Source organism: Argentina anserina, chromosome 1, assembly GCF_933775445.1.
Source record: "Argentina anserina chromosome 1, drPotAnse1.1, whole genome shotgun sequence".
NCBI lineage: Eukaryota > Viridiplantae > Streptophyta > Magnoliopsida > Rosales > Rosaceae > Argentina > Argentina anserina.
The window spans coordinates 12,386,977-12,402,630 of record NC_065872.1 but is presented as its reverse complement, the minus strand read 5'-3'; the positions used below and the strand labels follow the sequence as shown (position 1 = coordinate 12,402,630).

The 15,654-nt window shown below is 37.0% G+C and overlaps 2 protein-coding genes across 2 annotated transcripts; one reads left to right on the top strand and one right to left on the bottom strand.

Annotated features, from left to right (window-relative positions):
* Nucleotides 1–1,090: 1,090 nt before the first annotated feature.
* LOC126801988 (succinate dehydrogenase [ubiquinone] iron-sulfur subunit 3, mitochondrial) lies at nucleotides 1,091–4,689 on the bottom strand. Its single transcript, XM_050529502.1, has 4 exons — nucleotides 4,420–4,689; nucleotides 4,078–4,316; nucleotides 1,795–2,004; nucleotides 1,091–1,283 (listed from the first exon to the last, which is right to left on the bottom strand). The coding sequence occupies exons 1-4, from the start codon at nucleotides 4,687–4,689 to the stop codon at nucleotides 1,091–1,093; spliced, it is 912 nt and encodes a 303-aa protein (XP_050385459.1).
* A 7,177-nt stretch (nucleotides 4,690–11,866) lies between these two features.
* On the top strand, nucleotides 11,867–14,066 carry LOC126787059 (uncharacterized). Its single transcript, XM_050512998.1, has one exon. The coding sequence runs from the start codon at nucleotides 12,436–12,438 to the stop codon at nucleotides 13,777–13,779; it is 1,344 nt and encodes a 447-aa protein (XP_050368955.1). The 5' UTR covers nucleotides 11,867–12,435; the 3' UTR covers nucleotides 13,780–14,066.
* Nucleotides 14,067–15,654: the final 1,588 nt, after the last annotated feature.

The window sequence follows — 15,654 nt, the reverse complement described above, 5'->3', positions numbered from 1 at the left end:
CCTTTCTTCGAAGAGGATGTTGCATCCAGGGGCGGATCTAGGTTATAGCTTGGGGGGACTCAAGTCCCTCCTAAATTCTTGGAGGAAAAAAATTAGTAGTACTAATATATATATATATATGTGAAGCCTAGTGCTCCCTAAATTCAGCTCAAGCCCACCTAAAATGTCGGAGACAGTTCAACACTCCCCACTCTCTCCAACTTAATTCTCTCCATTCATTCTGAACTCTCAAAAGAATGTGAATTAAGTTCATGTGAGTTCTCCTTTCTCGATGTCATCCTACTCAAATCTAATGTAAGTATTTCAATTCAATCAATTGAATCAATTTAGATTTTAATCATTTAGGGTTAAAATTTGGAGGAAATCTAGTAATTTGCAATTGGGAAAATCTAATCTAGATGGAAGATAGGTTTCTTGATAATTACATGGTCATTTACATTGAGAATGAGTACGCAGATTCTATTGACAATGCGGTGATGATTGAGGATTTTGAGAATTTATCGAACCATAGAATTAAATTTAGTTAGTTTATACTTTTATATTGTATTTGAGCGGTAAGACTCATTATGTAGATGTATCTTTTATTTATAATCAATAAAAATTTGCCCAAACAGCTTTATATTCCTTCAAAATGGAAGGTATAATTGGACATACTAGAGCAACTGATTTCAGAACCATGTCGCTTCATCATAGATGATGCATTATTCAAAACCGTTGCTCAAGATGTTTGAAGCGAGTAGTTCAACACCAGCTGCCAAAATCATTTGAAGCGAATGTATATACAGAAACTAAAAATCATGTTCAATCAGTACTCTAGATTTGTGTCTAGGTGGTTGTTTTAGATTATAGTGGTACATTTTATTATCTCAGGCTTCTCATACAGTTTTTTGCTTCAAAGCCATCATTAGCCCCCCCATTGAGCACTAGGCAAATACCTTAGGCCTCTGGGTAGTGCTGGAGCCATGCGTAACAGTAAAGTTGTAATAGACATATTACTGAGATTCACATACATGTGAACAAGAAATCAAGCGGAAGACGGGAAAAACAAAACATGCGAAAGAGCTCAACACATGAAAGCAGGAGATACAGATTACATGCTCTCACTCTCAGCCACTTCCACTGGCCGAGAGTACATATGCATGGTCTTCAATTTCTGTATAGCATTGGCGGGATCTAGGCTCTTGGGGCAGGTGGCGGTGCAATTCTTTATAATGTGGCACCTATATAACCTCTGCTCATTCTCTGTTAATGCCTGTAAACGTTCCTCCGTAAACTCATCCCGACTGCCAAACAAAAATTCAACTATCAGGAAATGTCCATCGAACATACATAAAACCATAACCATTAGTTGTATCCCTAATAAACAGTCACCAAAAGAGGTGTTAATCTCTGCGCAGCTTTCACACAATTGGCATTATACGCGATGCAAGAATATGTGAGATCAAGCAAGCCCCAAACATGATTGACATTTAGCAGGTCTCTGATCTCATGTCGAGGTAACAAGAATAAAAAGAAAAATACAGAAAAAAAAAACCAGTTCACAGTGACATAATATACCCTAAAATTACAATCATCATACGTGTAACACAAAAGGTCAATATGAGTACATCATGGACTTATTTACTTAGGATTTGGGCCCATAGAGTTCTTCTAACATGTTTAACAAAACTCGGCATAGATGTTAGGGAGCAATAATTCCAAACTATACCAGCCCGTTGGCAAAAGCAAGTTCGATGACTTTTTGATAAAATGCAGATGATCAATTAAATTATCAGCTACTTGTTGAAAACTCACCTGTCAACAATCCATCGATAAGTATGGAGCAATGCCGCCGGTCCAAGGAACTCCTCCGGATTCCACCAGTAGGAAGGGCACGAGGAAGAACAACAAGCACAAAATATACATTCATAAAGCCCGTTTAGCTTCTTCCTGTCTGCTGGCGATTGCTTGTACTCCCGTCCGACCTCCGGGGGCCTTTTAGTCTTCAGCCAGGGCTCAATCGACCTAGTTAGCCAGTTACTATTTGTCAACATTGAAACTCCAAAGAGAATGCATAAATACCAAATTAAAAATTTTTTAGTAATATTTCAACTCTCATTTTCTTTTAACTCTACACTGAGTAGGCTCCGTTAAATATAGAGTTTTTTTCACCAACAGTCCCTCAACTCTGGTGTACCTACCAATGTGATACCTCAACTCTTAATCGTACCAATGTGATACCCAGACTCTAGTATTGCTATCATTGAAGTACTTCCGTTAGTTTTTTTTAACTTTTCCGTTATCTTGGTGACGTGGCAGGTACGTGAGGCCCACAAAGAGGGTTAAAAGACAAAATTAACCTCATCTGAGAGGAGCAATGTTTTTCCCGCCCTTTACCTTGAGAAAGACACCCAACAATTCCAATTTTGGCGCCAATTTTCCCTCCCTACTCCTTAATTTGTGTCTCTTATCTAAACTAAAGAACTACCGCCAACCAGTCGACCACAATCTGATAAAACCTAGATCAATCTCATTTTCTATTTTTACCCTAGCACTTGTTAAACTAACAGAATAATTATAGAAATTTATATAGAAAATCTCATTTCCACAATCTCATAAGAATATAAAAACACATAACTTAACGAAATTCAAATACATGTTTAAGTACCATTAGTTGTCACCTTTTATGTTGATCTACCATGATTTTTGCTTGTAAGAACTAATGGTACATGTAGTTGAATTTCGTTAAGCCAGAGGGAATAATACCAGCAGATAAAGCATTGTACTAATGGTACTTAAAAGTTCTTACAAGCAAAAATCATGGCAGATCAACATAAAAGGTGGCAACTAATGGTACTTAAACATGTATTTGAATTTCGTTAAGTTATGTGTTTTTATATTCTTATGAGATTGTGGAAATGAGATGTTCCATATAAATTTCTATATTTATTCTGTTAGTTTAACAAGTGCTAGGGTAAAAATAGAAAATGAGATTGATCTAGGTTTTATCAGATTGTGGTCGACTGGTTGGTGGTAGTTCTTTAGTTTAGATAAGAGACACAAATTAAGGAGTAGGGAGGGAAAATTGGCGCCAAAATTAGAATTGTTGGGTGTCTTTCTCAAGGTAAAGGGCGGGAAAAACATTGCTCCTCTCAAATGAGGTTAATTTTGTCTTTTAACCCTCTTTGTGGGCCTCACATACCTGCCACGTCACCAAGATAACGGAAAAGTAAAAAAAAACTAACGGAAGTACTTCAATGATAGCAATACTAGAGTCTGGGTATCACATTGATACGATTAAGAGTTGAGGTATCACATTGGTAGGTACACCAGAGTTGAGGGACTGTTGGTGAAAAAAACTCTTAAATATATAGTCTCTTACAAGGTATGAATCTGACAGGACTTAGAAAGTTGCTACAATTACCATGATGAGATGCAACTAATTTGTGAATAAGTAATGCGATGAGCTATGATGTATGGATACGGCAGAAATTTTATAATGTTGTATCATATCCGTACTCGATACGGATATGCATTGGATACACCTTGGATATGTATCCAAAATTATTTTAACGTATCTTTGACTTTGAATACGTATTTGACCAAATAGACACTTCGGTGATACGTTTTTAAATACATTTTAAAGTCATTTTGTCTTTCTTCATCAATTAAAGATAAAACTATATTCTTTTAATTCCCTTTTTATTAACTTCTTGCTTATTTTAGTAAAGCTTAAATCAAACAATTTAACTAACCTCTTTTCCATTATTTTTATATGTGCAAATTTATGCCAATAGTTTCAATAATGTTTATATTTATATATATATATTATAATATATATTATTTTAATAATTAAAAATGTATCCCGTATCATATTTTTCTAAAAAATTAACGTATCACATATCTCCATATCATGCGCCCTATATCTGTACCCGTGCATCATAGGGTATGAGTGATTTGAAATCTTGCTGTTCTTCTCAAGGTCTTGAACTCTTGATGAATTTTCATTGTCTAAGCAATTAGCATTTAATTTAACTTCCATAACATCAACTAAATTCCAAGACGGAAATAATTTATCTTAGCGCTCGATCATCTTACTTGTACTGGTTGTAGAAATGAGTCATATCAACAACAAGATCTTTGATCACAAACATATGAGGCAGAGGAGTTATAGTTGTGGCTGTGGAAGTGTCAGCATCGATGGGTTTGAGACAGGCCACCGTGTTGGTTCCATCAATATTCATAGCACATGACCCACATATTCCTTCTCTGCATGACCTCCTATAGCTCAGGGTTGAATCATCCTCTGCTTTTATCTTCTGTAATACATCCAATACCTAAAAACTTGCAGACCTTAGAAATACAATAATACATAATTAAACTGCAGGTAAAACCATGATCAAAGACTAAGGATTTAGAAGTAAATATATTGAGAGTTACCATAGGACCACAATGGTTGAGGTTGACAAAGTAAGACTTGAGGTAAGGCTTATTGTTAGGATGGTCAGGGCTCCATCTGTAAATCTTGAACTCCTTTAGAACTATTTTTCTCCTTGTGACGGTTCCATGGGTGATAAGAGCTTCTTCTGCATGTTCTTGTGCAGCAGGGTGCCCTTTCAATATTGGAAAATCTTGCTGCTTTTTTGCGTCGGCTTTGCCTACAGCACGAGCTAATTTGTTGAAGCCATTTCGGATCCAGCTCTTCGACATCTCGGTTGCCTTTGTCTTTCTCTCTTATCTCTCCGAAGTTAGGAAAATGATCCAAGAGAAGAGACTGCATTAATAATCGATCATTATTTCAGCTGCACACTTGAGGGTTTTGCATGCAATACAGGTGTAATGTTCATACGAGATATCTGTAACCACGCAAGTTATACACTTGTCACTAAACTTGTCACCGAGTTTAAATTGAGCTTCGACTTGGCGTCTAGTCTTACAGAATAGGCTAACATATTCAGGTTCAAATAGATGAATTCCTCCTTTGTTCCAAATCATTTTCCAATTTTCATATTATAATTAAGAAATGAATGTAACACATACGAACCTATAATGGCATAATGAATATATATCTACTACAATGCTCAAACAAAGGTGTAATGGAGAAAGGTCAGAGCCTGGGGTCATGCGTAGAGAAAATCCCAAATACAAGTCAATCATCAACTGCATCCACTCTGGTTTATAAAATTCACAAGCCCCACAGGGCAGTTCGTTCTTAGGATTTTTGGACCACCTTTCTGATCTAGAGTTTAATATAAGTTATCAAAGGAGAGAATTCTTCTCAATTTGGCTTCAAAGTGGTAATCTGATCGTCAGCATTACATTATCATGCAATGAAGAGGATTTATCATGCAACAATTCTTAGAAAAAAAACCTATCTCTAATCATCATTCGTCTAACAATTAACCTTAATTAGCCGTTGTAATAAGCTGGACATTAGTGCCTCTGCACCCAAGTGCTAGTTACAGTTTGATTACTCACATTCTCTTTTTCTTCAACACATTAAGATAGACATTGTGGGTAACTTAGAAAGCTAGGGAAGAATAGGGAAGAAGCAAAATTATTCAATCGATCATTGATCCATCATACTTAAAAAATATTCATTGTCGATCATTGATAAATATAAAACACATTTAATATAAGCATATTATGCATAATGATACATGTGAAATTTACGTGTGACGGCTCAAACAAGAGATATCTCATCTTTTTCAATTGTCATGTGTTCCAAACTCCTTTCAAAAAAAAATATTCCAATAAGAACTTATTGGCCAATAAATGCATTATTCAAGCACATACTGTATCTCCATGTCAAAAAAAAAAAGCACATACTGTATCTCTAAGTCAAAAAGCAGAAGAAATACAAAAAACTGAAAATAAGTTGTGTGATGTCCAATCAGATTAAATAATTAATTAATTTGCTTCCTGTTAAGCTTAGGTGAGTTATAGAGAAAATTCAGCAAAGGTGGATTCCAAATTTCCAATCAGGATTTGAAGGGAACCCGTGTCACTGACTCACTGTTGACTATCTTATATATTCTTTTTTAACGGACTATCTTATATTCTTAGAATATGAGCTATTCGTACGTATCTGGCCGTGGTTCTTACTTCTTAAACTTGTGTTTTTGAATTCTTTTTTGAAAATAAATGTCATGCCAGTTATAAGTCGATCAGAATTAATTGCAATTTCTCTTTATAAAGTTCATTTTAAAACAATTACATGCCAAAATAAAGTAAGAAGTTACACTTTACACAATACCAACTAATAAGATTTTTGGGATGAGAAAACATTGACGTTGAAAGTGATTGAGTTAACGTAACCCCACAATGGGGTGATCTCCGATTTAATCTCCTATTACTCCGGTCGCCGGAGACTTGGAAGACTCAGCTAGCATAAATGCCGATCCGGCAACCCCTATGCTCGCCTTCAGAGACAGATATAAGGTACTGACACACATTCCCATATCGAGAAAAGGGCCTGACACATTCCCCAGTGCACCTATAAATAGGCTGTCGAAACCACCTAAAGGAGGTAGCATATTCCTAAGTCTTTAACGCTCGAACTTATTTCGTTCCGGATATTAACTTAAGATTCGGAGGGTCGAAGGCTGGCGCACCGCTGACCCTTTGACTTTGACTTGTTATGTGTAGGTCTCATTGAGCAGACTCACCGGAATACAAGGCTATAAGAAGCTCGATCCCCCAGATTCAGCTATCGAACAGATTGTAATATCCCGTAAATTTATAATTATTTCTGATTATATTTCGGAGATTATTAAATTGCTGGTTGTCCGATTTTATAGTACGAGGGTTAAAACGAAATGGTTCGAACGATTAATTGCTCGAAAACGTCCAATTTGACGGGTCTAAGAGTTGACTTTTGACTTATTGGGTTTCTAAAAAAACTTCCTTCCTAAATGTCATAGAGCTCGTCGATACGAGTTCGTAGACATGTGACACGCGTGATTTGGAGGTTGTATGAAAAATTTATAATCAACAGAAGTTTCAGGTTCCATTTACTTCAAGTATAAATATGAAATTTTCCCTTTAGGGCTTCAATACGTCGTAGTCATTTTCTTTCCTTCTCTTTGCCTCTCCCGCATGCCTCCTTCAGAATCAGAATTTGTCTTTTGACCCGGCTCGACTTTTCCAGCCGGCTCCAGCAGTTTTCAGGCAACGAGGCCAACCCATAAATCTTCCTCTCCTCCGTGCGCGCCTCCTTGTGGTGGCGGCTTGTGCCAATTCGCATCGAACTGCGTGAATTGAAAGCTCCAAGATGACCCAGAAACCCGGCGGTAACCCGATTTACATTACCATCTTTTCCAGCAAGCTCCATTGAAACTAGGCGACGCAGTTGGCCCAAATATCTTCTCCTCCTCTTTGTAACGTCCTTTGTAGTATCAGCTTGACTCGTTTTGGGCCAGAAGTCATGGTTTGATGACGACAAGCTAACAACGATGACTGCGAGCTCTACACTCGTTTTGACATTGGTATAGCAAGTTGGTAGCCATGTGTTGAGAACCCTTTGACTTACCAACGCAGACCCTATTGTCACATCTCGGAAGGGAAAATGTCGAATAGAGTTCGCTTGAACACTCATTAGTTTAGAAGGCTGTACAAATTTTTCACAACAGAACTAACTAAGTTCACAAGTACAACTTTAAAATGAAATAAAGTTTTCAGATGAACAAATACGTTTGGAAAGAATACGCGAGCTTTAAAATATTTTAAAACAACGGAAGGTGATTTACATGTCACCAGCCCAAAACGAATTCACTTATGGAAACCTAAAAATGAAATAAAGGTGACTTATACAACCTTAGAAATTATATGTCAAACAATACAAAATTCACGAGAAAGAGAGCTAATAAATTAACAACTTCAAACAATAGGTCTCAAGGATGGTGTATTCCTAACTTCTCATCTCCTAAGCCTCATAACAAGTTTAAAACCTGCAAGGAAACTATAGTAGAGATGAGCTTCGTCCTCACTCACCCAGTAGGGGCCAGCACCTATGTGGTTTGAAAGTAAGATAGGCTAATTTTATGAAAATTTAAATAGTTTAGATGTGAGCACATGCTTTAAATCATTCAATAACAATCAGGCTATGTTATCATTTACGGAAAAAAAAAAATTCAAAACATGCATGATGGCCATCAATAATATCAAGTCAATGATGACCAATCCTTACGACTAGGAGGCGAAAGAGTCACCTCTTAAGTCGAGGCCGACTGCCTTTGTTGTTTCAACAAAGGAGTGAGAGTGTCCATTTAATAGAATGCCCTCAATAATATTGTAAGGTATAAATCCAATAATAAACAGGGCATTGCCCTTTCGGAGGTTTACGGTTATTGACACCGAGGGGTTACCGGAATACCGAGCCCCATTCGCTCTCAGGTTTACTCACTCACGAAGTATCCGCCTATCCTCGGGTTTTAGCATTTCTAAATCATATATACAATTTCCAACAATAAACATCACCGAGGAATTGATCGTCAGAAAAATATTTCAAAGACATTTATGAGCTCGTGGTAACATGTAGTTTAATAACAACATATTAAACTACATTTTCGACATTTACGATAAATATTGATTAATTTGTCCTAATGTGTCGGTAATCTAGATTAGAAATATCGGGTATTACACCTACAACTCAATTCCAAGAGCAGATTGTCCAATGTTGAAGTTATCCTTGCTTGTAGTGTTTTGGTGATCTCAGTCAAACGAGCTACAACTCCAGGTATGTACGAAGCTCTCATTCCTTGATGTACATGTTGATGAGAGTTGAGATGTTTGAATTAGAAGTTTTGGGGAGATAGCGTACTGGCAGCTGCTTGTGGCTTAATTCGTTTGTGCCTCTGACCCTTACTGGAGTGCTTAATTTATCCAATGCCTGCCAATACAGGCAGTTTGCTATATAATCAATAGATTTTGGTAGGTGTTAGAGCATGTTAGGACCTGAATGGTTTGATGTTCAATCTTGGGAAATTATACTTAGTTAATTGCTTAGCCAATTGTATTGATCGTTGAGAGCTTCGGTGACCTTGGGAGGTCTCGGAGGAAGAGTTGTCTCATGGGACAAGTCTTCGGGTTAGATTTGAGTGTTGGTGTGAGTAAAGTCATTTTGTTACTTTTTTTTTTTTACTAAGTTGCGATTTATTGATTATCTAGAAAGTAAATACATGTGGATTCGATGTTAAATTCACTAGGGTCAACATAATAACACATTGGGTAGTTTGGAGACTTTAATTAGTCTTAAATGAGTTAAGGCTCGAGTGGCATTGTTGCGGGTTATAGTATAAATGGGGAAAGTTAAATCATTGTTGTTGTGTCTCAAGTGTTAATGGCATTGCAACCTTGTTATGACTTAGATACTTGTTGCTTGGTTATAGAGTGGTTGCGGTGATTAGTGTCTTTCGTATAATTATAGAAGATGCAACGGGATTTAAGGTGAGTAAGCCTCACTTGTTATAAATTAATTTGAGTTGTTAACATAACTAGTCCATGTATCATTAGCCTATAGAAAATTGTTCTAAATATATATATATGTTTTGGTTTTAAATTACATGAACTTAATAGACTATGGTTTATGGGTAAATAAAATGAAATTTTTAATATAATAATTTTCAAATTATTCAAATAGATATTAAATAGATAAAGAGGGGAACAATAAAAATTACCTATAGTACCACTACGAAGCCTTGTTCATAGTTTAAAATCCGAAACCTCGATACAACTAAAAGTAAGTCACCTAGATATAAATTTTAAATTTGTTTTTTCACTCAAGTGATTCAACTCTTTTAAACCTTTTTGAGGGGATATTTTGTACGTAAGCCGGAAGCCCGGAGCTATAATACGCAAGCAAAAACATTAATCAAGGAATGGTTAATCAATCCAAACATTCAAATCGATCAAACAGTAATGTGTTGTGTTACATTGCATGATTTGCATCCTTGTGTGATGATGTATTGGTTTATTGAAAATGATGAAAGGTCCCATCAACCCCAAATTTTGATCTTACTTAATCTTTGTAGTTGGAGGAGGGAGAGCCCCATATGCGGTTAGAAAACAAAACCAGCAAATTCACAGGTCCAAGAACGACGAGTAATCAGGTAATTTGATGCGAGTGTCAGCACTGCCACTTGGGTACTTTGTATAAGCTGACGAAAAGTAACATCATAATTCTGTCAATATAGTATAGAACTTACAGTTCTTGATTAAAGTTAATGAGCCAATAAGGAGTCCATTAACTTAAAGAGGAGACGTGAAAACGAAGGTTTTAGTCTTTTAGGGTTAGGGTTTTGTACTTTTGTTTTGTAGGGGCAGACTAAAACACATGAACAGTGCTTAATGTCTCTAAACATACAGTATAATCCCTAGCTAGCACGGCTGTAATCAAGCTCGAGTCTCTCGTGTTCAGCTCGTTTTTAATCTGTTCGGTTCGAGTTCGTTAAGGTAAATAAACTTGAGCTCAATATTAAGTCCGATTTTGAAAATGAGCCAAGTTTGAACAACAACTATTTGGCTCATTTGACTCGTTTTGCTCGCGAGCTAGTTCAGACTCGATAAAAACTCGGCTTGTTTATTAATTAAACTTGAGTTATTATTTTTTAAGTATATATAAAGTATAATTTTTATATAAGAAATAATATTAAAATATAATATTAGTTATAATGAGCTAAAATGCTTCTTTTTAGAATAATTAATTAAAGACTTTATGTTTAATAACGAGTTTGATTTGTTATTTTTAATTTATTTCAAATAAAATAGATTTTTTTGTGATGCTATGAAATCAAATTTTGAATTTTCTTTTTTAATTTCTTAATTTAATATTTTTTATTTCATATGATTCAAACCGGCTCGATTCGAGTTTGAGCTCGTATAATAAAATGAGCTGACCCGAGTCCAGCTTGAACATGAAGGACAAAAATTAAATTTTAACCCAACTCAAGCTCGATTGAATGAAAAATGAGCTTAACATGAACAACCTAGTATTCAGATCAGTTTGGCTCATTTACACCCCTAGTAGCTAATTCGAGTTGAGTTAGTTTTAATATCATTTAAATTGTTAGAATAAACTTGGGATTAAATAATATAAGTTTGGTTCCTTTTTAGTTTTGATGGTTGCAGCGAACCTATATGTTGTTGAACTGATTTATCCATAGTATTATAGATTTATAGATCACAGAAGGTGTCTTTCTTCATCTTACTTCCAAAAACAGCTTCTTTGCCGCTGAAGATAAAAATACAAACTGTTTTGCCGGGAGTAAGTTGGAATAAAACAGAAAAAAAAATAAAACATATCAGATTCTAATATACAGTAACAGAAGAAATATCATGATCTGCAGAGGAAGCTGACTGTGAAAGATTCTCTGAGGTTCTTCAATAATAACATCAGATTTTCTGATATATTGATGTCCAGCCAATGACTTGGTCAAAGCTAGGTGCAGTAAAATGATAATTTATAGGTGTAAGGAAAAAAAACACAGGTTGGTGCAAATTAACTTATACACAGCATTAATTAGACCTAAAATTATTTGTAGTTATTCAACTTGGGAGGGAAAAAGCAAAGGTGAGGATGTTGTGGTGGTTCTCTAACCTTTATAAATACCATTCAACAACCATACTATCCCCTCATTTGGTTGCTTGCCCACCTCAATATTCCAAAAGAACTAAAATAATGCTAACAAAATTTAACTGGAATATAATTAAGTTTAACTAATTATGATTACCATAATTTAATAAACCAGCCACCTTAACCACCCTCCAAATCCTTTTTCTTCATTTCACAGTTCACACTGAATCAAATCCACAGCTAGCTCTCACTTGCTTTGACCAGTTGGAGTTGGCCTCTCTTCCTCTCCATCACTATTACTCTCTCTCTATCTCTATCTCAAACAAAGACACGCATGGTTACCCCACACTGATCTTTTTCGAGTGGAACCTCAAGCAGAGAAGCAGCTTCTCTTTTAGAGAAGAAGAAGAACAACAAAAAGGCTTCACTAGAACTAGATATAGAGAACAACAACCCCTTTTGTCAATTTTTCTCTCCCCCTTTTCCCCTACTCTGTTTTCTCATCCCAAACCCTAATTCCTTCCCATAATCCCATATATGGTTAAAAAAAAAAGGGGATCGATCGGGTGTTTTAGGTCTGGAGCTTTCATAAATTCCTCAACAGTCTCTTGCAACCGTCAGTTTCATGATCTGAAGACAAAGCAGAAGGAAGCATCTGTACCCTCGTTTCCGTTTCGGATCGATGATCAGAGAATTGGCTAGCTAGCTTTTAAGACATGGATAGTTCCAGTATTTCTCATCTCTTTCTTTTTCTCTCCTCTTATGCCATGTTTGGTAGTTTTGTATTTAATGGCTTTGTAGTATAAGTAAAGCGGAACCATCATCATCTGTATCTGTATATCTCTGTCTGTCGCTCACGTCTTTCCATTTTCGGCTATACCCTCATGGATTCCGGTAACAGCGGTAGTATGCAGTCCTCGAGCGGCGGCGGCGACGACGAGTCGTACGACTCACGCGTGGAGTCGATCTCGGCCTTGCTGGGTCCCGCCATGTCTAACCACCACCACCACCCACCGCAACAACAACAACAACAACAACAACAGACGCAACACCACCGTCATCATCATCCTCAGGTTGAGTTCGACACCTTATCCAACATCTTCGATTCCAGGCTCTCAAACCCCAACCCGCTGCTCAACCTCGACATGGTGTGGTCGAAGACGATGAGATCGGACCCAAGTATGGCCGATCTTGCTGGCCAGAACGAGCTCAGCCAACCCTATTTGACCAATAGTCAACTAGCAGCACAAGTCAGCAGAGGAGGCGGTGCCGGAGGAGGGTCATCTACTTTCACTCAGCTACCAACCTCGTCAGCCCCGAACGACCAGACCAACACCAACAACAACGTCGGCGGCGTTCGGAACAGCAACCCGAAAAAGAGGTCGAGAGCGTCGAGGCGTGCACCTACTACGGTTCTGACGACAGACACAACTAACTTCCGAGCCATGGTTCAAGAATTTACAGGTATTCCTGCACCCCCATTTACGAGTTCGCCTTTTCCAAGAAGCAGGTTGGATTTGTTTGGCTCGTCGGCCACATCTATGGCTAGATCGGGTCCGGGTCAGAATCATATGGATCCTTCATCTCTTCCCTCTTATCTTTTGAGACCATTCACTCACAAAGCTTCTCTACTACCTTCTCCTTCATCTCCGTCATTGTTACCCTCTGGTACTTCAAATACTAATAGTAATATTGGCGGCTCTAATCTACAACAGTCTCAGAGTCTTCTGAACATGAACAACGTGCAGAATTCTTCCTCTTCTTCAGTTCTGAATTTTCAGTCCCTCTTTCAAAACCAGCAGCAGCCTCAGTCCAATTTACCAAAATACCCACTACCCGGTTCTGGCAATAATATTCTGGGCTCGTCCAAGTCTCAAGGCTCTTTGGGTGTGCTTGAAGATCAGTTTGTTTTGAGCCATGGGCTAAATGTGCACCAGCTTTCTACCATCATGTCGTCGTCGTCCTCGGATGGTGGCCGCACGCTTCAGCCGCAGCAACCTAATAATCCGAGGACGACAAACTGGGTTGACAACAACAGCAAGAACAGCGGCAATGTTGATCTTCTGAGGTCAGTCCATGGGGATTATAGTAATGGCAAACTAAACTACGCGGCTTCTTCCTCCTCGAATGCTGTCGATAAAGCTGGGGTGCAGCTGGAGAATAATGTGAGTGCTACTACAGCTAGAAGTGAAGGTATAACGGAACCATGGATTTGCTCTTCAGATTAATTGGGCATCTGCATATCAATGAGATATTCACAATTACACTTTTATTGGTATAAGACGATGATGAAGATGCATGTGACAGAATCTTAATTTGTGTTCTTAACAATGATGATCACCATAATTAAACCTTTTCCCTCCCACTTTTGTTTCATTATATGTAAATAATAGCTTCTTAGTTTCATTCATTTCTGTTCCTACTTCCTAGTGATCATTTTCACACTTGTTTCGTACTTTTATACGAAAGAAATACCATCTTGGTCTTTTGTCAACAATCTCAGTTCTATCTTATCTGAAACAAGGAAGAAGATGGAAAATTCTAATATATATACCACGATGATGGATGGTTGATATTATTTTGTGAATGTGGTCAGAAAATTTTATAAATGTGAATGAGGTCAGAAAAATAATATTCATTGTCAACCGTGGATATGAAATGTATATCCTACATTAATGTACCGTAGAAGACGATAAAAAGAATTTACGGTTAGAGCGAATGATATTCATAGATTATTCTCAACCCTTTAATATCGCAATATTATTATGAGTTATTATTAATTTAACTTTTCTTTCTTATATTATATGATTGTCTGGGAGTGATTGGTGGCGAGATTTGGGGTATAGATAGCCGCCGCAAATCTAATAATTTTCCTCATATATTATACGAATCACATATCTTTCATGTGCCTCTGTTTCTATTTTCTTTATATATTTTTCGAAATCATTTAAAATTGATTGATGAGGTGCTCATTTGTACGAAACCATAGATGATAAGATACCCAGAAGTTTTGTTGAAGAGGATCATTCATACGTTACCCACCATTAAAGAACGATTAAAGAGCAGGAAATATTTTAGCCAGTTTCATACGTAAATATATTCATGAATGTACTCTAGCTGGCCAAAATGTACATAAAAAGGAAAAAAACGAAAATAAATAAATTAAAGGGACTTTCATTTTTAGTGGTATTTCAGGCAACCACACAAACTTGATTTATGGTGTTTTATGTACAACCACGAAAATTATAAAGGTCCTAAACCAATTCATTTTTCTTCTTTGCATTTTCTTCGTTTATGACATGTCCCTCTTCTTTTAGTTTTTAACAGTTACGAATATATCATTATGTGGCTTGGTCTGATGACATCATTGTGTGAGCAAATATGAGCTAGGCATGTCACATGTTGAAAACCAAAAGTAGCCGTAACGCATGGAAATTAACTTATGTTATTATTTCATTTTTGTTCTTGTTGATAAGGTCATTATTATTTTGTTTCTCCCAATATTATCACCAATCCACCAAACAAATTCCAAATAAGCTGGTAGGAGATATTGGTTATGATGCACGGAAGCTTTACTGGAAGTCTGATTCCCACTTTGAAATAGGAAGCGCGCTTCCGAAAAGTAGGTGTTGGGAGCGTGGCGGAAGCGGGCATTTCCAGGTTGGAAGTGTGTTGGAGGTTGAGCTTAGAAGCGTTAGTCAAAGACAATTGATTCTTGGTTGGATTCTTGATCTGAGATTTTAGTTCTTGATATGGATTTGAAGAAGCTATGACGAAAGAACCTACTGGTTATAAATGTCTTTAACAACATGAGTGTGTGTGTGTCTTCCGGCGAGATTGGTACTTGCAGAAAACAAGGATTCAACAACGATTCAATTCTCCTCTCCCTTTCTACTAGCCGCCAACTCTCCTTGACCTTTCATCACAATTACAGGAAATCTTCTTACCTCCTAGATATGAGAACTTGAGACTGAGAGAACTGAATTACAGAGGAAGAGAGGTTGAAGATGATGATAGCTAGAAAGACTTTTGGTCATGAAGTCGACCAAACTAACGTGGCGGCCATACTAATGAATTACTACATTGCTGACGTTTCAACTTAT